This window comes from Rhinopithecus roxellana, chromosome 2, assembly GCF_007565055.1.
Source record: "Rhinopithecus roxellana isolate Shanxi Qingling chromosome 2, ASM756505v1, whole genome shotgun sequence".
NCBI classification, from domain to species: Eukaryota; Metazoa; Chordata; class Mammalia; order Primates; family Cercopithecidae; genus Rhinopithecus; species Rhinopithecus roxellana.
Window position 1 is genome coordinate 33424700 of NC_044550.1, and position 27305 is coordinate 33452004.

The window sequence follows — 27305 nt, forward strand, 5'->3', positions numbered from 1 at the left end:
ATGGTGCTTTTAGTAACCACCAACAAACTGCTGTCTTCTCCTATGATAGAACCATCTAGTTCAAAGAGAACTGTGGCAAACACTTACTGCCAAAGCTATTGGTTTAATGATCCCGGAGTTACTACCAGTAATCAGGCACCTTGGCTATCTTTTTTTCAACAGATTCTTTGTTGTTGTTTATTTTTGTTTTAATTTCCTCAGAGAGCTTTTTGTTCCTTTTTATCCAGCAGATTTCTGGAACCCCAGCTCAGCTGGCCATTTCAAGTCCTCTGTTCAGGCTCTGTTAAGAGAACAAACAAAACTGTACTGGAAAATCACTTATCATGGGCAGAAATAAACCCAGAGGGAAGTGTCACAAAGTGAAACTGGCTTTTTGGATCTGCTTGGTGAGAGTGAAAGTAAAGGTCACTTTTTGGTAAGATACTCTGAATATTAGCAAAAGTGGAACTGTGTGCTGGGGAGGAGAGTAGGAGTTGAAGGTCAAGGGGGAAATTTGGTGGCTGCAATAACCATGATTAATTTATGAATGGGCTCTAAGCTATGTAAATGGATGCTTCTGATGAGTCTGGATGAGTAGGGGGCAGGAAAGGAAGTTTTGAGGTGTGAGGAAAGTCCAGAAAACGTGCTAATCAAATGTTCCACGAAAGGGGGCAACTGGGTGGCCATACGGATGCTTTATTTAGTGCTTGGAAGGACCACAGAAGGACTTACTGCAGAAACCATGAGGGCATTCCATGCAAGATGGCGTGTGGTCAATGGCTGGCTTCTTACAGAGCAGTAGGCTCCAGGGTGGAACACCTGGTTACTAGGCATTGTTTTGTATCTCATGTGTCTAAAATTAGTTTTTAAGCATTATGTTGTATGTACGTCTCAAAATCAAACAAAACTCCCAAAATAAAAGACAATAGGTTTTCTAAGAAGAAGACATAAATATGGTTCTACAGCATGAGCATCATGATTATTGCCTTAGGCAAATTTGGCGCTAGAATGTTTGTAAGACTTTTCTAGCTAAGCCTATCTAGCTTCACGCAATACATGTCTGCATGTTATTCTTCCAGGCTTGTGCCATGGTGGAAAGAGCCCTGGACCTGGAATCAGAAGAGTTGTATTCTAGATTAACCAACTAGCTACGATTTGGGCAATTATTTAGCTCATTCATTTGTACATTAATTAATACACACATTCATTTATTCAACAATTATATACCAAGAGTCTGCTATGTATTAGTACATGAGGATCTCATTTTCCTTATATGTAAATTAAAGAAACTGCCTAAACTCCAATATTGAAGTTATATAATTTATTTTAAATGTCACGTTATTTTGAAGCATTGAGATAAAAATCTAGGTTAACTCACAAACAAATGGAAACATATCCCATGCTCATGGATGGGTAGAATCAATATTGTGAAAATAACCATTCTACCAAAAGCAATCTACAAATTCAATGCAGTTCAAATCAAAATACCACCATCATTTTTCACAGAACTAGAAAAAAAAATCCTAAAATTCATATGGAACCATAAAAAAGAGCCCACATAGCCAAAGCAATCTAAACAAAAAGAACGAATCTGGAGGCATCACAATACCCGATTCCAAACTACACTATAACGCCATAGTGACCTGACCAAAGCAGCATGGTACTGGTATAAAAATAGGCACATAGACCAATGGAACAGAATAGAGAACCCAGAAATAAGGCCAAATATTTAGTCAACTGATCTTTCACAATGCAAACAAAAATATAAACAAATGGTGCTCCCTATTCAACAAATGGTGCTGGCATAATTGGCAAGCTACATATAGAAGAATGAAACTGGATCCTCATCTCTCACCTTATACGAAAATCAACTCAAGATGGATCAGAGACTTAAATATAAGACCTGAAACCACAAAAATTCTAGAAGATAACATTGGAAAAACCCTTCTAGACATTGGCTTAGGTAAAGACTTCATGACCAAGAACCCAAAGCCAAATGCAACAAAAACAAGATAAATAGATAGGATTTAATTAAACTAAAAAGTTTCTGCACAGCAAAAGAAATAATCAGCAGAGTAAACAGACAACCCACAGAGCAGGAAAAAATCTTCACAATCTATGCATCAAACAAAGGACTAATATCCAGAATCTACCAGGAACGCAAAAAAATCAGCAAGAAAAAACAGATAGTCCCATCAAAAAGTGGACTAAAGACATGAATAGATAATTCTCAAAAGAAGATATACAAATGACCAGCAAATGTGAAACAATGCTCAATATCACTAATTATAAGGAAATGCAAGTTAAAACCAAAATGCAAAACCACCTTACTACTGCAAGAATGGCCACAATAAAAAAAATCAAGAAATAATAGATGTTGGCGTGGATGTGGTGAAAAGGGAACACTTTTACACTGCTGTTGGAATGTAAACTACTACAACCACTATGGAAAACAGTGTGAATATTCCTTAAAGAATTAAAAGTAGATCTACCATTTGATCCAGCAATCCTACTACTGGGTATCTACCCAGAGAAAAGGAAGTCATTATATGAAAAAGATACTAGTACACGCATGTTTATAGCAGCACAATTCACAATTGCAAAAATATGAAACCAGCCCAAATACCTATCAATCAGTGAGGGGATAAAGAAAATATGGTATAGATAGATACCATGAAATACTATTCAGCCATAAAAACAAACAAAATAGTGGCATTTGCAGCAGCCTGGCTAGAATTGGAGACCATTATTCTAAGTGAAGTAACTCAAGAATGGAAAAACAAACATCATATGTTCTCACTCATAAGTGGGAGTTAAGCTATGAGGACCCAAATGCGTAAGAATGATACAATGGACTTTGGGGACTCAGGGGAAAGAATGGGACAGGGCTGAGGGATAAAAGACTATACATTGGGTACAGTGTACACTGCCCAGGTGATAGTGCACCAAAATCTCAGAATTCACCATTGAAGAATTACTTATATAACCAAACACCACCTGTTCCCAAAAAACCTATTAAAATAAAACATTCAAAACAATCTAGGTCATCTGATATAATACATAAACTTATTTATCAGGTTATTGGACCATGTATTTTCAAATAATAGCCCGTTTTATTTTTTAATGGATATTTTACATTATAGAAATACACCCATTTTAACAATTAGTATTAACATCACTCTTCCATATTTTTCTCTGTGTTTATACAAATATAAGTAGAGTATATATACAATATATGTGTGTATATATATACTAATACACAAGATATTTTTGTTTATTTTTAAATTATAAATATATATTATAAATTAAATATTTAATACTAAAATATTATATTATATATAACTCTGCTAATTATTTGGTTATTTTGCATTTATGCAAAACTCTCTGAATATTCCATCAGTTCATACATATTGCTCTAATTATTTTAAATAGCCAAATAATATTTCAAAATTATGAATGGACCAAATTTACTTCGTGAAAGGAAAATAAATCTTAGGGCCCAAAATCACGAAGCTAAAGGGCAAAGTCAAGCTGAAAACTGCTTAGGGCAAACCTGCCTCCCATTCTATTCAAAGTCACCCCTTTGTTCATGGAAATAAATGCATATCTGATTGCCTCATTTGGAGAGGCTAACCAGAAAGTCAAAAGAATGCAACCGTTTGTCTCTTATTTACCTGTGCCCTGGAAGCTCCCTCCCTGCTTCAAGTTGTCCTGCCTTTTTCAGACCGAACCAATGTTTGTCTTACATATATTGATTGATGTCTCATATCTTCCTAAAATGTATACAATCAAATGGTGCTCTGACCAGCTTGGGCTTATGTCATCAGGACCTCCTAAGGCATGCATCCTCAACCTTGGCAAAATAAACTTTCTCAGTTAACTGAGACCTGTCTCAGATTTTCAGAGTTCACAACTTAATCATTTCTCTATGATAGAATAGCAAGTTGTTTCTAATTACGTTTTCCTCTTGGTGTCACTACAATAAAGGCACAATAAAAATACCTGTCTAGATATATTCTTACATACTAGTATTTTATTTATATAGAATAGATTTACCAATGTTAGATTGTCGGTTCCAAGGGTATGGACATTAAAACTTTTAGTAGTGCTTCTTGGTTATTTTCTAAATTGGTTACAATAATTTTCATTTCTGTCAGCTATGTGTAAGAATTCTTATTTTCCTGCAACTGAAGTCAGTCCTAGGTGTTACTGATATTTTTGCCAACCAAAAAATTCCATTGTTTTAATTTATATTTTCCTAATTACCAGTGATATTGATCATATTTCAATATGTTCATTATTCATTTGCTTTTATCTTCTATAATTGTTCGCTCTGGTTCTTGACTGGTTTTTCATTATGTGTGTCTTTTCCCTTTCCCATTTGTAGAAGCTCTGTGTCTAGTTAGCATTTTAACAGGTAATAGGTGTCATAGAAGAAATATAGAGCAATGTAATTGGAATCAGGGTTATGAGGTGTTAGCTGGGGAGATGGGAATTGCAATTTTAAATGGAGTGATCAAAGGTGGAACTTATTGAAAGGTGACAATTGAGCAAGGCGTGAAGGAGGTGTAGTATGGGCCACATGGCTTATTGGGGAAACAGCATTCCCTGTAAAGGTAGACAGTGCAAAATCTCTAAGGCTAGAGCTTGCTTGGTTTTTCCAACATACAGCAAGAAGGAAAATAGGCTGGAGTGGGGGAAGTGAGAAGGGGAGTTGTAGCAGATTACACCGGAAAGGTAAAAGGGAGCCAGCTCAAGGAAGCTCATGGGCATTGTAAAAACTTTGCATTTTACTCTGAGTGGATGGGGGTTTTCAGCAAAGGAGGGATATGATGTGACATAGTTTGGAAAGATCACTCTTGTTGGTGGCTTTAGAACAGCCTGTAGGGAAACATAGGTAAAGGTACCAAGACCATTTAATAAGTTCTTGAAATTATGCAGACTAGGGATACTTGTGGTTTGGACAGAATGGTAGTGAGGGATGTGGAGAGAAAAGGTGGTATTCTGGGCGTAATTTGAATTCAGCCAGTAGGAGGGAAAAAGGAAAGAGAGAAAAAGCTCAAGGGTGCCTCCAAGTTCTTTCAGATTAAGAAACTGGAAATAATAAAGTTGCCCTTTATTGAGACAGTGTACTAGTCTGTCTCATGCTGGTATGAAGAAGTACCTGAGACTGGGTAATTTATGAAGGAAAGAGGTTTAATTGACTCACAATCCTGCATGACTAGAAATGCCTCAGGAAACTTACAATCATGGCAGAAGGTGAAGGGGAAGAAAAGCACCTTCTTCTCAGGGTGGCAGGAAGAAGTGCAGAGCAAAGGGTAAAGGTCCCTTGTAAAATCATCAGATCTCGTGAGAACTCACTCAAAATCATGACAACAGCATGGGGGTAACTACTCCCATGATTCAATTACCTCCCACTGGGTCCCTCCCACAACATCTGGGAATTATGGGAACTACAATTCAAGGTGAGATTTGGGTGGAGACATAGCCAAACAATATCAGACAGGGAAGACCAAGAGAAGAGCAAACTTAGACTAGTCTTAGGAGACCCTTACTTGGGATATCTTTTAGACTTCTCAAGTAGACATGTTGATTAGGTAGGTGAATATGAAAGTCTTAATCAAAATAAACTTTTTGCTAAACACTTTTCATGTGTTATCTCATTTAATCCTCCCCTTAGCACAATTAGGAAGAAGCTATTATTCCCTGATCCTCAGGTAAGTTAAATATGATGCTAATCAACTTGTTCCTTAAAAATAATCTATAAATTATTCATTATTCTCATAGGAATTTTATCATAAATTTATTGCTCTGACTTTTAAAATATAAATGTATTTAAAGGTGTTAAGATATTACATTTGTGTGTATATATATATTGTGTGTGTGTGTTTGTGTGTGTGTGTGTCTTGTCTTTTCTTTCTTAAGGTCTCCCTCTGTCACACAGGCTGGAGTGTAGTGGTGTAATCACGGCTCACTGCAGCCTCAGCCTTCCAGACTCAAGAGATTCTCCCACCTCAGCCTCCTGAGTAACTGAGACAACAGCAGCTGGGACTACAGGTGTGTGTCACCATGCTCAGCTAATTTTTTCTTTTTTTTGTCTTTTAATAGAGATGGGATTTCACCATGTTGCACAGGCTGGTCTCAAACTCCTGGACTCAAGGGATCCACCTGCCTCAGCCTCCCAAAGTGCTAGGATTACAGGTGTGAGCCACTGAGCCCAGCCATGTTTTATTTCTTGCACTAAGTTCCTGAAGGTACAGAGTTATCTAATTTTGAATTCATGGGAGTTGTACATGAATTGAAAGGCCAACTTTTCAATTTAAAATAGAAATAAGTTCAAATATTGACTCCAAAGGGCAAAGAGCTAAGGCAAAAAAATGTGATCAGGTAGAGGGAAATGTTTTTATTGGAAGAAAACAGTCATGGAAGATCATATTAGTGAAAATATAGTATGTGTGATCTGGGGTTGTTTTGTTTTGTTTTGTTTTGTTTTGTTTTGTTTGCTGTTTATTTGTTGCTGTTAATGACTGGAAATTGAAGAAGAAAGAAGAAGGAACCCTGAATATTCAGAGAATTGTTCAGAAGTACAGAAAAAAAGCCTCAAGATCAGTAAAAAAAACAATGATCAATGACATATTTTAACTCAAAGCATAAAATAGACATTAAGTGTTGACAGTTGTAAAGCAGAAACTTCTAAATTAACAAGAGCAACTAACAAGTCCCAGGAAAATCAAGAAAATTCCATTAAGTTTAAATCTATTAAAGTTTCATAGAAATCAGGATATGTCAGTGAATGATTTATAATAGCTGTATGTTAATAGATTAGGCAATAAAGTCTATGTAGATGCTATATATCTTTAAATCTTACTCTCTGTATTATTTCATAATTTCAGTGATGTTTAGATGCTTTATTTAACTACTTTAACATTGACTTAAGGTATTAGTTAATAAAAACAACCAACCTGCAGATTTGGGCATGGCAGCCACACAGAGGAGGGCAATTTAGACAAGGAGACCAAAAATTTGAAACTGCCTTTACAAAAATTATAACTGAGAAATCTATGACAGTGAAAGAGATCTGACCTAACTGACTCCATCTTGCTTCTAACCTGCAAGCTGACCTTGTTCACTCCTGGATATAGGCCAAACTTTGGGAAGAACTTAGTTTATAGTTAAACTTTGAAACAAAGATGATAACAACCTGATATGGTTTGGCTGTGTCCCCACCCAACTCTTATCTTGAATTCTACTCTCATAATTCCCATGTCTTATGGTAGCATCCCAGTGGGACATAGTTTGAATGATGGGGCTGGTTTCCTCCATACTGTTCTTGTGGTAGTAAATAAGTCTCATGAAATCTGACCGTTGTATCAGGGATTTCCGCTTTTGCATCTTCCTCATTTTCTCTTGCTGCTGCCATGTAATAAGTGCCTTTTACCTCCCGCCATGATTCTGAGGCCTCTCCAGTAATGTGGAACTGTAAGTCCAATTAAACTTCTTTTTCTTCCCAGTCTCAGGTATGTCTTTATCAGCAGCATGAAAATGAACTAACATACAACCCTTTCCCAAAACAAACCCCCTTCTACCTGGGGACCAGACTGCCTCTATAGGACTAATAAATTATCCACTAAATTAGAAATTATGGTTTAGGAGTCATGCAGCCAGAGACATCAAGATTTGAAACCTCCCCAGTTGCTCCTAGGGATAACATCACTATTGTAAAACCCAAAAGGAGATATTTTACAGACCCTGAACTAAATGTGTCAGCTGGTGCTACCCAGATCAATAAGCTGATTCATCTGGTGTTGTGGACCCCACCCAGGAACTGACTCAGCACAAGAGGGCAGCTTCAAATCCCTATGATTTCATCTCCAACCTAACCAATCAGCACTACCCACGTCCCAATCCCCTACCCATCAAATTATCCTTAGCCCTGATCCCTGAATTTTCAGGGAGACTGATTTGAGTAAGGGTAAAACTGGTCTCTTATTCAGCTGGCTATGCCTGAAATAAATGCTTTCTTTATTACAATTCCTGTCGATAAATTGGCTTTGTCTAGGCAACAGGCAAGGAGAATCCATTGGGCTGTTACAAGTGGGTGTGATATAATAAAAAATATACTCTGTCTCTGTTTCCTGGCACAGAGCTTCTGATATCCTTGGAATTTCTTAATGATAGGAATGACTGTCTCTTGTTATTTTAACTATACAGTCCTCTGGACCACACCTAAGTTTATGCTAATGAAGTCTGTCAGGGTGCACTCCATGGAGAGCTTCAGGGCGGGGCCACCAGAAAGACCAAATTTGTGATTAGAAGGTAGGAACCATTCCCTGATCTCCAGGAAGGGGAGGGAGCTGGACATTGGGATGTAAATATTCTTTAAAAAAAACTTAAGTCTACTGGGTTCTGTATGAATATAAATACTCTTGAGCAAGGAGATTTGGAAAGCTTCCTGGTTGGTAACACATTGATGTGCTGGGAGGATGGCAGGTTTGTTAAGGGCAAGGATGCTGTGTGACAGCATCTCCATGCCTCACCCTTTGGATTCTTTTCATCTGGCTGTTCCTGAGTTGTATGTTAATAACAAACTGGCAACATGTGTTTTCTGAGTTCTGTGAATCCTTCTCATGAATTACCAAACCTGAGGACGGGGTTGTGGTAACCTCTGAATTTGTAGCATGTTGGTCAGAAGTATGAGTGGTCACTGGACTTGTAACTGGCCTCTGAAGTGCGGGCAGTCTTGTGGGACTGAGACCTTAACCTGTGGGGTCTGTACTAACTTCTGGTAGTGTCAACATTGAATTGAATTATTGGACACATAGTTGGCATGGCAAGTTGTGGGAAGAAACTACGCATTTGTGGTCAGAAAAAAGAAGTCACACTGGGTATAATGGATGCTTAAATGAACTCAAACAAGCAGCATTATTCCTAGAAGGAATAGTGAACCCAGAGGAAATAATTAGGCTCCAGATTAGCCTTGTAAACTCAGATCAATAAAGTTATGACAAATACCACACATGTGTGTACCTGTGAAGCTCCATTAAACAAATACAGAAGATTCAAGATCTTCTATTTTTTTATTCCAAATAGAAAAAGATAAATATCCATTATATTATTTTATTGATGTTTTATTGATCATTTTAGTTATGCAACTTTTATTCACTCACTCAGCAAATATTTATGGAGATTTACTACATGCCAAGAACTATTCTAGGTACTTCTTATAGTATATTTCTTACTGTAGAAAACTAGTTGGTGGCACATTTTTTTTGGTAATGTATAGAGTTATGCTGAATTTTACATGACTGCTTCTAATAAAAGAGAAAATTGTTAAAATTTGAAGTATTTTTAAGGCTTTAGATTAAATGACTTACCTAGAAGTGTGATTTGAACTCAGGGAGTCTGACTCAAGCAACCACACTCTTAACCACAATACTGATTTTAAATGGTATCATTGAGATAGTGGATACTCCTCACTTCTAAATAAATAAGAACTTTTGCTATCAGCTTTGCTCAAAAGGGTAGGTGTGAGGTACCCTGAGCCCACAGATGAAAAGGTATTTCACCATCCTTTAATGAATTATAATTTATAATAAAGAAAGGAAAAATTACTATTACATAGAGATAAAATAAGTCCTTGTTCTCTGGCACATTTTTTAATAGCTGAAATTGCACCAGGTTTAGTAATGATATCTTAAATAATAGAAGTATTGGTGGTCCCCTAAGGGAATATCTTCTAATATATTGCCTGGACTTCCAGATGCCTATTAGATATTAATAGCCGCTTAAGCCCAATTTCTTCACACAGTCTCTGAAATCATTACAGATCAATAAGAAAAGCAAATAAAATCCTTATAAAGTACCTGTTGCACAAATAGGTGTCTTAGTCTTCTTGAGTTGCCATAAGGAAACAGCATAGACCAGGTGTAAACAACAGGTGTTTATTTCTCATAGTTCTGAAGGCTGGGAAGTTTGTGAGCAGGTAGGTTTCATTCTAAGACCTCTTTTCAAGGCTTGCGGTGTGCTCAAATGACCTCTTCTTTGTGCACATGTGGAGAGAGACAGCAAGCTCTCTGGTCTCTTTTTATGAGGTCACTAATCCTATTGTACCAGAGCCCCACTCTTATGATTTCACTTAACCTTAATTGCTTCCTAAGGGCCCTATCTCCAAATGTAGTCACATTGGAGGTTAGGAGTTCAACATGTGAATTTAGGGGGACACAATTCAGTCCCGCTGTTGTGTTCTAAAACAAAGTATGATGTAGCACAGCAAAAAATGAAATGAAAAAGAGAAATCATCAAATGGTTTGGATCTTAAAATAAATATTATTTTGTATTTTAGTATGCTGGTATTTTCTGTCATAATTGAAAACCCTGATCTGGTAATATAAAGAAAATAAAGGAACTTCTATGGTTAGAACAATGAAAATAACTAGGCTTGGAAAGCAGAAATGCCCTTGGCATAGAAATATTTCCTAGATGTGAAACTGAAAAATGATTCTCTAGTTCAGTTGGCTTGGAAAGAGGGGTGATGTGTGATTTAAATAATCATGATCCAATTTAACTAACAGAGCAGAATATTTAGAATATGAAGTGATAGCTGGAGTCTTACGTCAATATAAATACTAGCAAATCATATAAAATATTAAAAAGAGGAATAAAAAGGTATTTGAAACAAATCTTCAATATAACCTGCCTACTTTCTAAACTTATATTTGAATAGAGACATAAGTATTATCCCAAGTGGAAGCGCATGAGAGACGAAAACCCAACTCACTGAGGGTATTACATTTAAATTTTCAATTTATGTGAAGGAATAAAAACAAAAAGATTCAAACCAAAGCCAAATTGAATTTTCCAAACTCTAGTCTCTTCATTTTTCCCATTATTTCTTCACTTAGTACATTTACACAAATTCCTGTCAGAGTAGCAGAGAGAGTTGTGAATTTGTTATTTCCAAATTGCCCTGAAAACTAGAATTTTGCTAATGCAATACCTTCTATTACATTAACTGGCTTTGAAACTGCTTCAAATTTAAGCCACAGAAATGGAATGTACTGCCATGGAGGGTCTGTATATTGAATTATCAACTCGGAGGAGATGGCTTCAGCATAAACTCTGAAGCCTTCTGCAAAAAGAGAGCAAGTCCTTAGAGTTGCCACACACAGAAAGGACAGACTTAAAATTCATTCAGCTGGCTGCAGGTTGTCTGTGGCCTGCCTGGGGCCTCGTACAGACCTCCAAGCAAGCTCCGTGCCACCACAGCTTTTATCAAAGACATTTCCACTGAGGTAAAAGCTGGGTGATTTCGCATCTCTAGACACACAAATTTTATGCTGGTACCAGTACTGCCCAGAAAAATGCTAAGTTGATTCTTGGGAAAATTCTAATTTGGTATTCTTTTCAACAACATCTCCCAAAGACTTTCTAGCATACAGTAATAGCCTTACAAGTGATTTCTACATTGAATCCAAGAGTATATGCAAGCATAAAGTATTAAAGGCAGACAGAACAAAAGGTATACTCTAAATACGTTCTTGGACCTTCTGTATAAGGTAGGCCTCAGAATATGGAAATCTGTGTTTATCCCATGGGTGGTGTTTGCATGGAAGAGGCTTTTCTGAAATGTGCTTTATGAGCCTGGCTCAAAGCACAAGTTGTCCCAAAGCTCCTTGTCTCAAATCTCTGTGAATTTATCCATCCAATAAAACGTAATTTCATCTAACATGCTACACATAAATAAATAAGATTGAGAGACTGCTTTCTTAATGTGGAAAGAGAAGAAACTTAGTCTATTGTCCAGAGACCCAATGGGACTTTGATGTTTATCAGTTTGAAGACATGTAATTTCTGAAAAACTAACAAATTTGAATTGCAAATAAATTAATAAAATTTATGAAAAAAATTATGATTGGTCTGTGATGTTTTGTGTGTCATTAAAAAATACTTATTCATCAGTGTTGCTGCTTATTTAGTGAAAAGAAAAATACCTTTATTTAGCTCTTCAAACTATAAGATTCTCTTCTACCTAACAAAACAATATGAATGGACAGAAGATACATTTTCAAGGATGTCTGTCTTTATGAAAAGGTGTGAGATAACCTTAACTTACAGTAACTGTATAAATGGTTCTTTCTTCTGCCTTTCCAGAACAGTTAAATTTAGAGTCAGCTAAGAAGGGGGTTAAAAATAAAGAGGCCAAAAGAATTGTAAAAATGCCCATGATATCATAAAAGAGATCATTTTAGTTTTCGTTTACCACATACATAGTACAAGTAAAACATCTGCCTGTCACCCCATAAACATTCCTACATGTCTCTTCCTTTTATGAGACAAAAAACAAAATAGAACTTTAAGGGACTTTTAATAGCCAGCAGCTGTTTGGCTGCTCAGTGTTGCATCTGGAAGAGAGCATGCTACTCACATGGAGAAAAAAAGACAGAAGTATTGTTTAATTTTCTTAATGTCCACCAATGCTTTACATAAAGACATTTGAATGATTTGAATATGAAGAAAGACACAGAGCTCCTTAAGTACATCTGAAATCCACTATATCGTTACCAGAAGGCATGAAAAACGGATGGCATTAGATCCTGTTTAATATTAGGTTCAGTGACTGCAGTTGTGAATGAGTTTAATGCCAGGTAAAAGGGTCACTTCATGAGAACACAAATTCATCTCATTCTTCTGAGATGAGGTCTACTTCAGGCTAAAATGAATTATAGTAGTTTTTCTGGCGAGGTTATAATTATAATTTTCTGAATCCATGATCCTTTTTTTTTTTTTTTTTAAAAAGACATTCTTCTTACAATAATTGTTAGGACAGGAAAGCATCTGCTTTAGAAAAATTAAAACGAGGAACTAGTATTACAAGAGTACTTCGAAAAAAGGATGACCCCAGGATCATACATGTTGAGAGGGATTGCTTTTATAATAACAATATATTTCAAAACTGTGTTAAAGGGAAATATAAAAACTATAAAACACCATGTTTACTTTGATAATCCTCCACACTGACAATCAAAATTATTTCTTCCACTCCTTTATTTTCCTTTGAAAGGAAGCCTGGTGTGGCAACCATAATATCAATACGTAGGCCCTAAAGCACTTCAGTCAGGAAGGAGTCAGGAAGGAGTCAGTTCAGGAGTGATAGAGGGAAAGATGACTCAGGCGCTCACTATTCTCTTCCTGCCCTGTTTGCTCTCACCTCTCTTCTTTATTCTTCTTTCCCACTTCCCTCAGGCAAAGACATGGAATGCGGCCACTGCCTCACTGCCTCTTCCCTTATCCTTCATTCTGCACTTCCGGGTATATACACCCGAGAAGGCAACTTGAAAACCATCTTCTGAACATTTTAGATTACTATCAAAGAACCTAACCTTCTCTATTCAAAATACAAAATTTTAACCACTGTAGAAAAAACGTTAGCTACTAAATTCTACATAATTTTCATCATCGGTAAATAGAACTAAACAGTAAAATGATTGCTGGCTGTGGAGAGGAGGCAAGAGAATGGGACTCAGGAGCTCACACAAAGTCCCAGAATTGTCCACGTGGAAGGAAATGGCTTGTGCATGTGGAGAGGTGGTGGGGTGAGGATAGCCCCTATGTCTTAGAAATAATAGATTTCTCCCTTCCTTTCTTTATTCCTCCCTTCCTTTCTACCTTTTCTACATGGTGAAATTTTGCCAAGCATATGCTTCTGCTACCAAAGGAGGATGGGTATCATCTTTCGTAGAAGTTGTTCAACATCACATCATATATTTTTTGTTTCTGTAATGCCTATAGTATCTTAGAGGTTGTCAATATAATAACTTCATCCTCAAATGACTCCTGTGATGTAAATTTCAATTTTACTAATATTTTATTAAAATGTATATAAAATAGATCAATGCTTATTGTAGACCCACAGTCTTTGGGGGGAATATTCTGCTGCATGTCAAGTCTTTCCGTTGAGGTAGGCAAAATCAGATTGACAAGGAGAGACTTACACACCCAGCACAGTTATAGAATAATAAAGTATAGTGCACAGGAAAATGCTAAATTACATACAATTAAAGGCTAAAATGCTTGTTAAAGATACTGAATGTAATTGAGGTGAATGGGAGAAATTAATATTTCTATATTTATTTGAACTTCAGATCTTTTGCCTTTCCAATTAATTTTTAACACTATTGCTAGAGTAGCCTATTGGAAATCCTTGGTTCAAAATTCTTAATGTTACCCCTTGTCCAGTCATGATTTTCATATTGAAAGTACAGATGGGCCTCTTTTAATGAAAAGATTCTCACAGACAATCTGAGAATATGACTCCAGACATACAGGATCTGAGAACTCTAGTTTAAGAACCACTGGCCTAAGAACTTAATTATTATTATTTATTTAAATTATCTTTCACTTGAAAGGTATCACAAAATAGAAGTTTTGTCTTTATAAACAGAAATATTGGCCTGTAGAATAAATTCTCAGCTATTTAGTCTCTCACTCAAGAGAGAGTATAAACTGAGTTTCCTTTTCACTACACACCACCTGCGGAAGCCAAAACAAACCGTTAGTTGATCCAGACACAAATACATGACTATACTTCCACCACATCTTTGCACACATTCTGCCTTCAGCTTGGAATAGCCTTTCCTTCTGTTTTTCCATCTATCTCCCCAGTTTCTCTTTGCCAGAAATTAGGTTAAACCACTTCGTGTATTTCTATCCCAATCTCTGGAAATCTCACTTTCCTCCGATTTCTAAGAACAGTTTATCTGTGCCTCTTTCATGAGGCAGAACATCCTACCATATATGATGCATGACTTTGCACTTCTAAACTTCAAGCAGCTTGAGGACAGGGGCTGAATCTGATTCCTCTTCTGCAAGGAGCAAGCACAATATCTTGCATGTAAAAGGTGCCACATTAAAAAAAAAAAAAAAAAAAAAAAAAAAAGAATAACTCTATGAACCAACAAATAGAATGAGGCTTAAAAAAAAAAACATTGAAAGACAGAGAGAATGTGGAAAGTGCCTAAGTAAGGGATGTTTTTTCATAAGGAACTTAGTAAACTTCTCACATTCCTTCAGGTGAGCTAAGGATTAAGCAAATCAGGAGAAAAGGTAAAGCTACTCCTTCACCTTACTGGTGGAATATAGTTGTTTCCTAGGAGACAAATTTGTGCAATTACAGAGAAACCATCTACCAAGGCTTGTCAATGGAAATTTACAAATATGTTAAAAATCAAATAATCTTCATAACCTACCATGACTTTTGCCCTGTGGATAGCAATAAAAGAAAATATGTTCAGATAGATGGGCCGTACTGTGACCTGTCATCTTTTCCTTTTCTATTCTATACAGCTCCATCCAGACAGCTTCTCTTCTACTCTTAATACACTACCATTGTTGCAAAGCAGAAGTGCTCTAATTAGAATATTAGTATCAGAAGCATATAATCTCCAAATAAACTGTTATTACCTTTCAGAATCTTCAGATTGATTGGTGAACATTACCAGTTTATCGTCCTGTTTCTCATTTTTGTTTATGAGCCATCCACATGGAATCTAAAAGAAAAAAATATGAAGGACATGAGTCTTAGATGTACCTCAAGGGAAGTTAACTATGTCAGTCGCCGAAGGAGAAAACCACCTGTTAAATGCATTTTTCATCAAAAGCCATGTTTTTATTCTCATGTCTTCTTTTCAGCCCTGCCAGACGTGAGAAGACAGACCACAAGCCTGCCTTCTGCCTAGTTTCAATGAAAGGTAAAACACTGGGTGTAAACACAGGCTCAGTGAGTTAAGGAAGAATCTCATGACAGGGAGAAATTGTCCAGGAGCAAGTAAAAGAAAGCAAGACATTCTAATACACACAGCATGAACGGTTAAAGTTGTCAGACTGACATGTTTGTAGTTTAATTAACCCCAGTCTAGGAATGAGTTATCCAGGAGTGCCTACTCACCCCAGGACGCCAGCAGCTTTCTTCTAGGAAGAATGCTCATGACAGCTTTTTCTCCAATAGGAGTTATTGATTATTTCTATGATTTTCAGGGTAACAAGGAAAGTGGTAATGGGACAACGGAAAAAAGAGAGAAGAGAAACTGTACTTGCGACAGAATTTGTTTCTCATTTTTTAAATTTATTATTAAGTTGCACTTAAGTTTGGTGCAACTTAAACACCAAACTGTGGACAAACATTATACAGACTACATAGTACCTCATGGGGATTACAGTAGAATCTTGAGACTGAAGAATTTGAAGATTTGTGTATGCTTTAAAAGCCAATTCCTGCAGGCAATGAGCACATTTTAAATGCATCTGGAAATCACCAATTGCTGTGACCCCATTAGAACATTTAGGAGTTAGGCACATGGGAAACATGAAGCCAGTTTGTCTGAGTTTCGTGCCTCTCTGTTTAATTGTAACAACAACCAAAAAAAAAAAAAAGATTTGTTAAAATGCTCCAGGAAAGATTCATTTCAGCTGTTGGCAAGCTGGCTATACATAGTGTAGGAGGGTGGCTTTTTGTTTTGTTTTGTGCTGTTTTCAGCTTGTGACAGCTGTTTAAAAATCATCTGTTACCACCATGGTAGCTAGTTACTAAATGAAAGCAAATGCCTTTCCGGACTGTGGAAGGAATTGGACCACCAACTAGTACAGCTATCTTTTAAATATGCAAAATTGCACAACTGCGCATCTTGTTTATATGGCACGCTGGAGATATTACACAATTCTGCGAATATGTTGAAGAGGAAACCAAGTGATAGCCATCTGATAGAGTGACTGCAGTAAGTGCTCATCTCTGAAACATAAAGTCTTAAATATTTAATTAATAAACAAATTTGTAGTAAGGTTTTTAAACTGTCTTATATTCTTTCACTATTTCAAAAATTACCTTTAAAATGCTAATTTCCAAACATATGTGAAATTACACATGGAGTCTTGCAGTATCAGGGAATCATAGAATCTGACACTGTGGAGAACACGCTAACAATTATAATGCCATCATTTTACAATAGAGGAAACAGAAGTCCAGAGAAAACAAATGACTTGGCTAATTAATGACTGATCTAGGATTAGACACCAAACCATCTGACCTGTAGTCATGATCTTCTATTGTTGTTCCGTAATTGAAAATTATACAGATGAAATTTTAAGTTTGAAATAAAATAAAATTAGATACTAATCTATTTAATATTAATATATTTTAAAACTAACCTACAAAATTTTTACATTACAGATACAACCTCATAAAACTATATTTCTTAGGCAATGGCATTGTATTATTTGAACTCTGGTGGTAAACACCCCAAAAATGGTATGTGCCAAAGGAAATCTCCAGACTTAATATTGTACAGTTTAAAATTGACAAATAGTATCTTGGAGGCACTGGAAACAGACAAGATGGAAATTGTCTCAAAGACATTAATTAGTTTACTGAACATTGTACTTCCTTCCTAAATTGGCTTTTCCCAGGCTAGAATTTTACATTTGTTATTATTCTATCCAGGAAGTAAAAATATTAACCAGTGATAATCAGAAAAGTCAATATCCTGGGCATAATTTTAATTTCCAATAGTTTATTTTCCTTCCTTACTCCTTCCTACCTTCCTTCCTTCTTTCCTTCCTTCCTTTCTTCTTCCCTCCCTCCCTTCCTTCCTCCTTCTCCCTGTCCCTCTTCTTCTCCCTCTCTCTCTGTCTCTTTCTTTTGAGACAATGTCTCACTATATTGCCCAAGCTAGAGTTCAGTGGTTGTTCACAGGCACCATTATAGTGCACCATAGTTCTGAACCCCTGGGCTCAAACAATTCTCCTCCCTCAGGCTCCTGAGTAGTTGGGACTACAGGTGTGCACCACTTTCCCTAGCTATAGCCACATATAATTTCTGAGAACAAAAAGATTTACAATTAAAAACCATAGAAGTGGCCAGGTGTAGTGGCTCACGCCTGTAATCCCAGAACTTTGGGAGGCCGAGACTGGTGGATCACCTGAGGTCAGGATTTCAACTAGCCTGACCAAAATGGAGAAACCCCATCTCTACTAAAACTATAAAAATTAGCTGGGTGTGGTGGTGTGCACCCGTAATCCCAGCTACTCGGGAGGCTGAGGCAGGGGAATCACTTGAACCTGGGAGGCAGAGGTTGCAGTGAGCTGAGATCACGCCATTGCTCTCCAGTCTGGGCAACAAGACTGAAACTCTGTCTCAAAAACAAACAAACAAACAAACAAACAAACAAAAAACCCATAGAAGTAAGAGTACCTAACTGACTGAGCATTCTCTGAAGCTAAAAGCAAACACATGTCTTTGTTTCCATCATTTGATTACTTCTGCTTTCTCTTCCCTCCTCGTCCTTTTCCTCTTTTTTTAGGAATTCCTATATTGCTAAAGAAGCAGCTGTTGCTTTCTGTTTAACTTAGCCAAAAGATGTTCTCTATTCTTGGATGCATTTCAGCACATCAGTGAAAATCATAAGCTATTGATTGTTTAAGCAGAAGTTTACACAATCCATAGTTCCAAATAACCCAACTTTGAAGATAAACTTACTTTTGGAAGTAAACAAAGTTTTATGAGCTTTTCGACATTTCTAGTGACAGCTTTTAAAATACTTGGATTTCTAAAGTCAGATTCAAGGGCAAGATGTTAGTACTACCCGTGATAGTCAAAGTTTGCTCAAATAGGTTTTACAGACCTTGAGAATGTTTTATTAAAAATTACCAACGAATTATTGTACTATTGTTTACATTTATGTTAGTCAAGTCTATGTTACACATTGAGAGGTATCCAAATGTAATTTACATACAATCAAAGGCATGAAAACTTTACTTAAGGTAGAAAGGACTAGAAGCTGACAAGGCATATTCATTTATATAAAATGTGTTTCTTTCTGGGTCATGCAATTTACAACTCATAACACCTACCTGGAAACTGTTTCATTTTACTATCTTTACTAAATTAACGTTGAATGTTAACTGGGTTCAATCCATTTAGGATGAAATGTTCTCATCAGGTATTAAACCATCATGAAAATTACTATCCTTGTATCCATATATAATAAGTAATGAAGATTCTATAAAGTAATAGGTTGAAAACCATATATATGTACATTCACATGCTTACAGATATAAAAGCACTTATATTAATTTTTTAGAAATGGCATTATACCATTTAAGAATACATGAAATCTTTCTTAATGATCACATAAGAGGCCTACAGGTAGGCAGTCAGTTAATCAAAATATTGACTAGAGCTGGGACTCATGAAAAATAATACATTAATACCATATTAATTTAATGTCACTGAAAATATATAGGTGAACATCATTGCTAAGCGCTGCTTTCTAAGGAGAGATCTATTAATGGTTGTCCACATGTGTCTTCTGGCCCACAATAAATCCTTGGTGAATTCTAGTTTTGGTTTCTTTACAAAGGAGCAAAAATTTTAAGACACAAAGCAATCTGAAAACATAATGCTTTTAGGTTTTTATGATAATTAACTACTTTTTTTTTGTATTCGCCCTCACCAATATCCAATTCAAATTTGATAACTTAACCTTTACTAGATGTTTCCAAGATGCTAAAACTAGCTTGTATTGAAACAATTTTTTTTAACCTTTTGGTACTCATGTATTATCGGCTTATATACATTTTATTTAAATATGTAATGGCAAAAAAGTAAAATTGTCATAAATAATGTGGGGGGGATAAACAAAGATGATCCTAGGTAAATGTACCACTTAACTTTTAGAGTCAGAAATAAGTGAATGTCCTTAGCTGTGAGCATTCAGCATGCCTTGAGTGCCAGTCTGTGTGTTTCACTGAACGAATGGATTTGTTCCTGCTGTGATTTGACTGAGTAGGGGATGAAAAAGAGCAACAGATTCAGTCAAGAGTGGGAAAATGCCTGCAGAGTTAGGAAGCTGACATAAATTGGTGACAAGTGGTGGTAGGGGCTGTGGTAAGTGAAGAAATATCCTCCCCAAAGTTATTAAAATTCTATTTAAAAAAATCAGTGTGAACAAATAAAACACAATGCTCTTCAAAAAGTTTTGGTTTACTGTTAGCAATTCTCATGGCTTTTTGTAATTTCCAAAGCTTGAGATACTTATTGCCAATATGTGGATGATAATGGACAACCTTTTTGAGATCCTTGCTGTTATTGGTAAGAAAGAAATGTAAATAACTATAACATTTTTAGTATAAAATCTTGGTTATGTTTTTCTAATAATATCTTTAATATTCAGTCTAAATCACTCTTAATATATAAAATAACCAGTTTGTATGTCCAAGAAGCTTTATCCTTAAAGCCCCCTATCAGTCATTTTATCTCCATAAATATTAAAAAAGAAAAAGGAATTCACTTAGCCTAGAAACAGGAACAGTAAAGCAGGTCACGTGACTATAAAACTAACCTAAATTTACAAGCACAAAGCTAAAACAGCAAGAAAAGATTTCAGATAATTTCTATGCAAAATAAGGCAAATGGTCAATGTTTTTAAGAATATACTAATGCTATTCAAAAAAAGGATATGTTACACATTTTAATTCATTTATTTCCTCTAGCAAATAAGATTCCTATACTTAACAGGTACTTAAGGACCTTTGATTACAGTGTGGAAGAAATTGGAGGAAAGGAAAATTACACACTACTGTCATTTACAGTAATGGCTCAAGAGAAATTGAGAACAAGAAAAAGATTTTTGGCTACACATCGTTTGGCTAAACCAAAAGAAAGAACTACTCAAAAGAACTGTAACTACTTTTTTTTCCATTTCATATTTCTGAGAAAGATGTCAAATAAGGGGCTTTCATCATCTATTTCCTTCTAAGAAGTCTTTTTGTTTTATAGCGATAAAGTTTTCTGCCACCACAGATTCTCTACAACTCAATCACATCAGGACACCTGCATTTCTTCTGCATGCAAAACTGACATTTGAGGACTGAAACTAAAAAAGTTCCTGAACCAGGAGTCAGGAGACTAAGATTCTGTCTGTCACCAGGGCTATCACTACATTTGCTTGGTCGCCGAATGTCTGTCACCGGCTCTGATATGAGAACAGATTGTACATTATAGTAGCTAAGAGTGCTCCTAATATTTAAGTGTTATGAAAATTGGTCATCCTAGGATTTTTGCGATATTGCCATATTGTTCTTGATGCATCTTAGAGGCTTAGTGAAATATTAGTGAAATTTTTGCCCTGTGAAGAGGATCTAGTTTTCCATAGAATGTTCCTTCATTCTGCAGAAAAATGAGCATATCTTTGTTCTGAGTCTTTATTCAGCTCTATTTGGGAATATTCCTGTATTGTGGATTTCTACTGATATAGTTCATAAAAACACCCCAAATTACAAATTCGCTTTTTCAAATGTGTATTGGAAGGATGATTGGGTTTGGAGTCAAAAGATGTGGATTCCAATCTGTCTGTCACGTTTAACAAGCTGTATGTCTTTGGGCATATTATTTAAATACTCTGAGCCCCAATGTACTCACCTGCAAAGTAAGGATAATACCTCCCTTCTTCAAAGAAAAGTCCATAATGATTAAACAAGATACTGCATTTGCAAGCAACTTCCACCTCAGTTGCCCTATAAGATGACTTTTCTAGTGTTGCATGGCAAATAGTAAGCTCCAAATAAATGTGAGAGAATTTAAATTTTGTTTAATCTTCAAAACTCACTGGAAAGCCTGTAGAGAAAGTGATTTTTATTGGACATAAATGTTATTATATATGTTATTATTTTTTAAAGTTGTTGTTCTGCTGAAAATCATGAAAATGTGGAGCTAAGGGTGTGTTTGTTTTTATGAGAATATGCTTCAGGTGGAACTAGGAATGGATCGCTTTCATATCCATTACAGGTGTGCCAGCCTCGGCCTATCCTTAGCCTCCTGCTAACTGTACCAGTTCCTCCAGGCAGATGCTTACCCGCTTGAAAGGGAAGTAAAAGATAGCCTGTGCCAATTTATCACAAACCTTTGCACACCAGGATTTTGTTCTGAAGTAATAAATTTTGTTTTATAACTATACATTAATTTTGAATGCAGCTTGGCAAGCAATGACCAAACTTAAACCTAGTCTTGTAAAAAAACAATTCAAACTTTAATGCTGGATTTGCTCTCATTATTTCCATGGTAAAGTAGCTGAAAGATAGTTTTAAAAAATAACACACAATAATACTAATGTCCTATAAAAAATCACTTTTGCTACGTGCTTTCCAGTGAGTTTCGAATATCAAACAAGATTTAAATTCCACCACATTTATTTAGACCTTACAAGGCTCCACAGAAACTAGAAAAGGTAAATGCCTTGTTATCTCACTTGCATTTCATCATTGCCTTATGAGATTCACAGCATGAAGAGCAGAAGACAGAGCTGTGTCCTCAAACAACTTTCTTAGCTTCCCTATCCATTAGCACAGAAGGTATCTGCATAATTGTAATACTAGTTTTTCTTCTCCTGTCAACAGATCGTTAGCAACTAAAAGGAAAGAGTATAATGAGTTCTCATTTCCATCAAATTTTCAGCAATAGAAGCCATATCAGAAACTATTCTTTCAAAAAAAAATACATTATTACTATTAAAATTAATCAGTTGTGTTAAATCTAACCACCCGAGGCTAGACAGTGATTATCCCCAGATTAACAAACATCAATACAAAGAACTATGCTGTCTCAATTCCTCAAATGAAAATAAATGGAAGACTGTTCAATTATAGTAATGAATAATAACGACTGATCTCAGCTCTGTGATTTTAATTAGTACTCTCTGCTGATAATGAAAAGTTGAGATGCCAGCACTTTGGGAGGCCAAGGCGGGAGGATCATCCGAGGTCAGGAGTTTGAGATAATCTGGCCAATGTGGCAAAACCCCATCTCTACCAAAAGTACAAAAAGTAGCTGGGTATGGTGGTGGGTGCCTGTAATCCTAGCTACTTGGGAGGCTGAGACAGGAGAATTGCTTTAACCCAGGAGACAGAGGTTGCAGTGACCAGAGATCGTGCTACTGCACTTTAGCCTGGGCAACAGAGCAAGACTCTGTCTCAAAAAAAAAAAAAAGAAAAAAAGAAAAGAAAAGAAAGAAAGAAAGGAAAAGAAAAGTTGAGATGAGACTTGAGAGACTTGATCCCTGAGCACTGGATTTCCGATACAGAATCCACACTTTGGCTTTTACCTGTAAAGCTCAAGATCCTCTCAGACTAATTATATCTTAATGTTCATGTTCATGGTTATGTTTGTTGATATTTTTCTTGCTTTTAAACAAGTGGCAGAACAGTCTCTAATTAGAAATTCATCTTATTGTTTTCACTCATATTTAGGCAGGTTCTAATTTGTCTACATTAAACACTTTAAAGTTGATAATCTTTCTGCTCATTTTTTTTCTATTAAATGATTTTAGGTATTTCTTTTCATTATAAATAAAATTTGATTTTTATAGCTTAAAGTTAAACTGAACAATTTTTCTTTTATCTTAATATCTACAATTGTTTTGCCTTTCATAATTTAAAAAATGTGAACTATCTTCCTAGAAGATTTTTGAACACCTTTCTAAGTAAAGAGTTTAGGGGAAAATGACAACGTATTCTCTAATATTGAAAAAAATGACAACACACTGAACAGCATACTGAATATAGTGTGTCAGCTATACACTGTGTCTGAGAGTCATCTGGCTATAATCTATATATCTATATTTATTCACATCAAAAGGAAACATTTTACCATATTTGAAATTTAAGATGTAATCGAAAACTGAGAAGGGAATCATTTGCCTTCAAATGTATTTTATTAACTATACTGCTTAATGCTACATTACATCCTATATCCTTTCTTCTTGCAGCATTTATACATGTCAGATTAGCAAAGGCAAAGAATGATTAATTTTTATTACTTATCACAATGATCTATTAACTACGTACTAATGGCCCCTTGTGACTGTCATCCAAGGTTTTTTACATACTTAGATTAATCAAGAGATTCATTTGTTTGGATTGTGCTTTGCAACCACTAGAAAAATTTCCCCCCATATGGTGTCTTTGTTTCAAAACAATGAAGATATTTAATCTTGGACGTGTTTTCAAATATAATTGATTTTTACTCATGCTCTGTGCAATTTCATTAGAAGGGCATTTTTTATTCTTGGTTTTTTCTTTAAGACTTGTGGATGTACATGTGAAAAGTGAGGTTTTTGTTTGCTTGTTTGTTTGTTTGTTGTAAGGTCTTTATCCTTCATGAAACGAATATTTGAAAGATCCAAACTGTTACAACCACAAACAGATGGGAGTCAACTATGACTAATAGGTGTTCCTCTGATAATTCATCATTATCTGATCTTAATAAGAAAACAATGTTTAGAAAAAGAGCTAAAGAGTAAAGTGTTAAAGAGCAATTTTTGAAAGTTAACAGTTACAGTGAGGTCTAAGGTTTTATCCAGCAGGAAGTATTTAGTCAGCCAAAAGCTTAGTAAGCACCTTTGCCTTCCCCTCCTCACACCTTCTCCACTTCTGCCCCCCACCTGGACAAGGAGGCCTCCAGGACTTTTGATGAATCAGAGACTTTGATTGATGAGATATACGGGAACTCTGCCTGTCTCTTCTACACTGTGCCGCAGGTCTCTTTGACGACTATGGGCTTTATGTTCCTTTAACAGGAGGAATTGTATTTAACAGTCTATTTCCCATGTTTAAAAAGTCTTATTTCTTCCTCATTCATGCCTCATTAATATCATTAAAATTGGGGAATTGTACAATGGCTACAAATTTCAGTGAGAGAATTGTACTGGAAGCCAGTGATAATTAAATATATACTTGGAGAGACAGTAGGACCAAGCTGAAGGGGAGACAGAAAGAGAGAGAGACAGAAAAACAGAGGCACAGTGAGAGATCAAGACAAAAAAAGAGAGAAACAGAAACAGACAAAGGGGGACAGAGACAGAGAGTGACAGGAAAAGAGACAGAGGCAGAGGTACACATAGGGAAGACAGAGAGAAAGCAACAGAGGCACAAAGAAAGAGAGACAGAGTGAAAAGGAAAGGAGAAAATGAAAAGGCATAATGTTTTTTCTCTTCTAGACTTTAAAAATTCATTAAAATTCTGATATAAAAAATAGACTTAGAAAGTTGAGAAGATCATATCTGAACATAGTTTGTTAACGCTGATCCATTCCACAAATATTTGCTTCTTGCTCATTAGGTTAAGGCCCAATACAGGCCTTCCACTGTGGGGACATCTAGTCTACCTTTGTCTACTGCTGGCTTTTAAAATGAACCTTCCTTGCAGGATAGTTTAACTGCTCACACTTAAATTATTCCTAGGGAAGTTTATTTTCCAATCTCCTTTGGGAAATTTGACTATTTAAATAAAAGAGCCCGGTAACTTTATATTCAGAAATACATTCTTTTAGAATGTTTTATGCTCCCCATCGACATGATTCTACAGCACCATGAAGAACATGGTGAAAAATGTCCCTTGCAGAGGAACACACTAAATGGATGCTGGCTCTGCTCATTGCTTAATCAAGATTGTTCAACCCTGTAATATGCCAAGAAGGAAAGCATAATTATTCATGTAAGTACTTACATTTAGTTATTATTTATAGGATTTTTAGAAGTAATAAAGCAAATAGAGTAACATTCACATAGTTAAATGTGTCATTTCCAAAGCTTATTTTATCTACTGTGCACAAAGGGGCCAAGTGATAAAAGCTCTAAAGTAAAAAATTTAAAGGAAACAGCATACATTATTACATTTACAACAAGTTCTATGTCATTTCTCACCGGGAACACATAAAACCATACCTTAATTGTTAATATTACCGAGCTCCTGATCGATTATACATGTCTTTCTAATATGAGAACTTTATGCATTTTAAAAAGAAATTAAGTTACAGCCAACTCTAGTAAGTAAGCGAAATGAAAGTAAAGGCCCAGGACACTATGTTACTCACCATGTTCTATCCTGAAAGTCCCTCTCAGGTCTAGGTAAGCGCACTACAAGGTCTAATACGGAGACCTGTCTTTATGACTCTTTGAATCAAACAGTAACTAAGTGGTTTAAGTAGAAACATGTATTTTGAAAGGTTAATCCACCCATACACAGGGAAACCCCTTTTTTAAGAAAGTCATTCTGCTGCCAAGAGACTATTAATATTCACCTCTCAGATACAAATACAACCTACAGATAAAAGATTCACAACCTATGTGAAAATACCACAGAGGATTCCCTCTTAGTCTCTATGTTGTAATGGAAACACAAGAAAACAATAAACCTCTTCAGGCAATTGGGGGTACTACAGGAAATCTACCTGCCCACTTAATGGAAAAGTTATATCAGCTTACTAGGGCCACAACACATAAACATAAATTTAGAATTAGTATAACTTACTGTAAGGACCACATAGGTCACACACTCATTTCTAGGAATGTTCCTGTGTTTCATCTTCCTATTTCTTTCCCTGAGAGAGCTAGCACCCAGGTTAACATTTAAACAGTCACCCTTTAAAGTAATTTAGAAATAAGCTCATTACCTTTTAAAAATAGGACTTGCTGAGTGTTTTCTTACTTACAGGGGAAATTATATTCAGAGTCTCTATGTGGCTTCACTGGCACTATACCATTAGGAATGATGTGTATTTTTCTTATACCAGAAAACAATCTGCATAATCATTAGTAGTGGTAAACCTCTCCAAAGTGATAAAGACATTTGTACCAGTTTGGGAATAAAATGTTTGCTGAGGAAGTGCCTAATAGTGATTATTATTGATTAGTTATACCATTTGCTTATATTGAAGTATTCAGTTTACAGATAGGCATGGTAAGATTAAGAAATGGCAAATAGCATACTGGCAATATGCTGGAGGAGACATTTTCTCAGAGTTTGATTATTTGCTCTACTTTAGCTCTCATCACAATAGGCATTGTGACTCCAGAAAAACAGATGGACAGTGATAATCCCCTTCTACACTTCCACTTCTACAGGCATGCTTTGGGAAGTGTGAGACAAAGGGAGCCTCAACATTATCTTTTTTATTACAAAACGCTATAAAAATCAATCCTGGTTGGTAAAGCCATACTGTTTCTTACGTTTTTCTTTACTGTATTTTCTTTTTCTATACTGTATTTTATGTTTCTGTATTTTTAAAAAATTTAAAAAATAGTCTATTATACGATGTAGCTTGCATATGTGAACTGAAAAAGAAAATCAAAACAGAGCTTAGGAAGTAAACAGTCCATCCTTAACCTGAGTTATTAAATTAAATACATTTGATATGAAAATTCCATTGTCTCAAGGTCCCCTAAAGCATTTTGAATATGTCTTTTAAAAAGCCTTTTAAATGAACACAAAATGACATTTACCCT

At 35.8% G+C, this 27305-nt stretch overlaps 1 protein-coding gene across 1 annotated transcript in view; it reads right to left on the reverse strand.

Annotated features, from left to right (window-relative positions):
• The window catches only part of TNIP3 (TNFAIP3 interacting protein 3), a 100948-nt gene extending 74972 nt beyond the window's left edge, over positions 1 to 25976 (reverse strand). Inside the window, exons 1-2 of the mRNA XM_010361787.2 lie at positions 25895 to 25976; positions 15439 to 15524 (exon numbers count right to left, since the gene is read on the reverse strand). Of these exons, the coding sequence (XP_010360089.2) occupies positions 15439 to 15524; positions 25895 to 25897 (89 nt within the window). The 5' untranslated portion in view covers positions 25898 to 25976. The remainder of the gene's footprint in view (positions 1 to 15438; positions 15525 to 25894) is intronic.
• Between the last annotated feature and the right edge of the window lie 1329 nt (positions 25977 to 27305).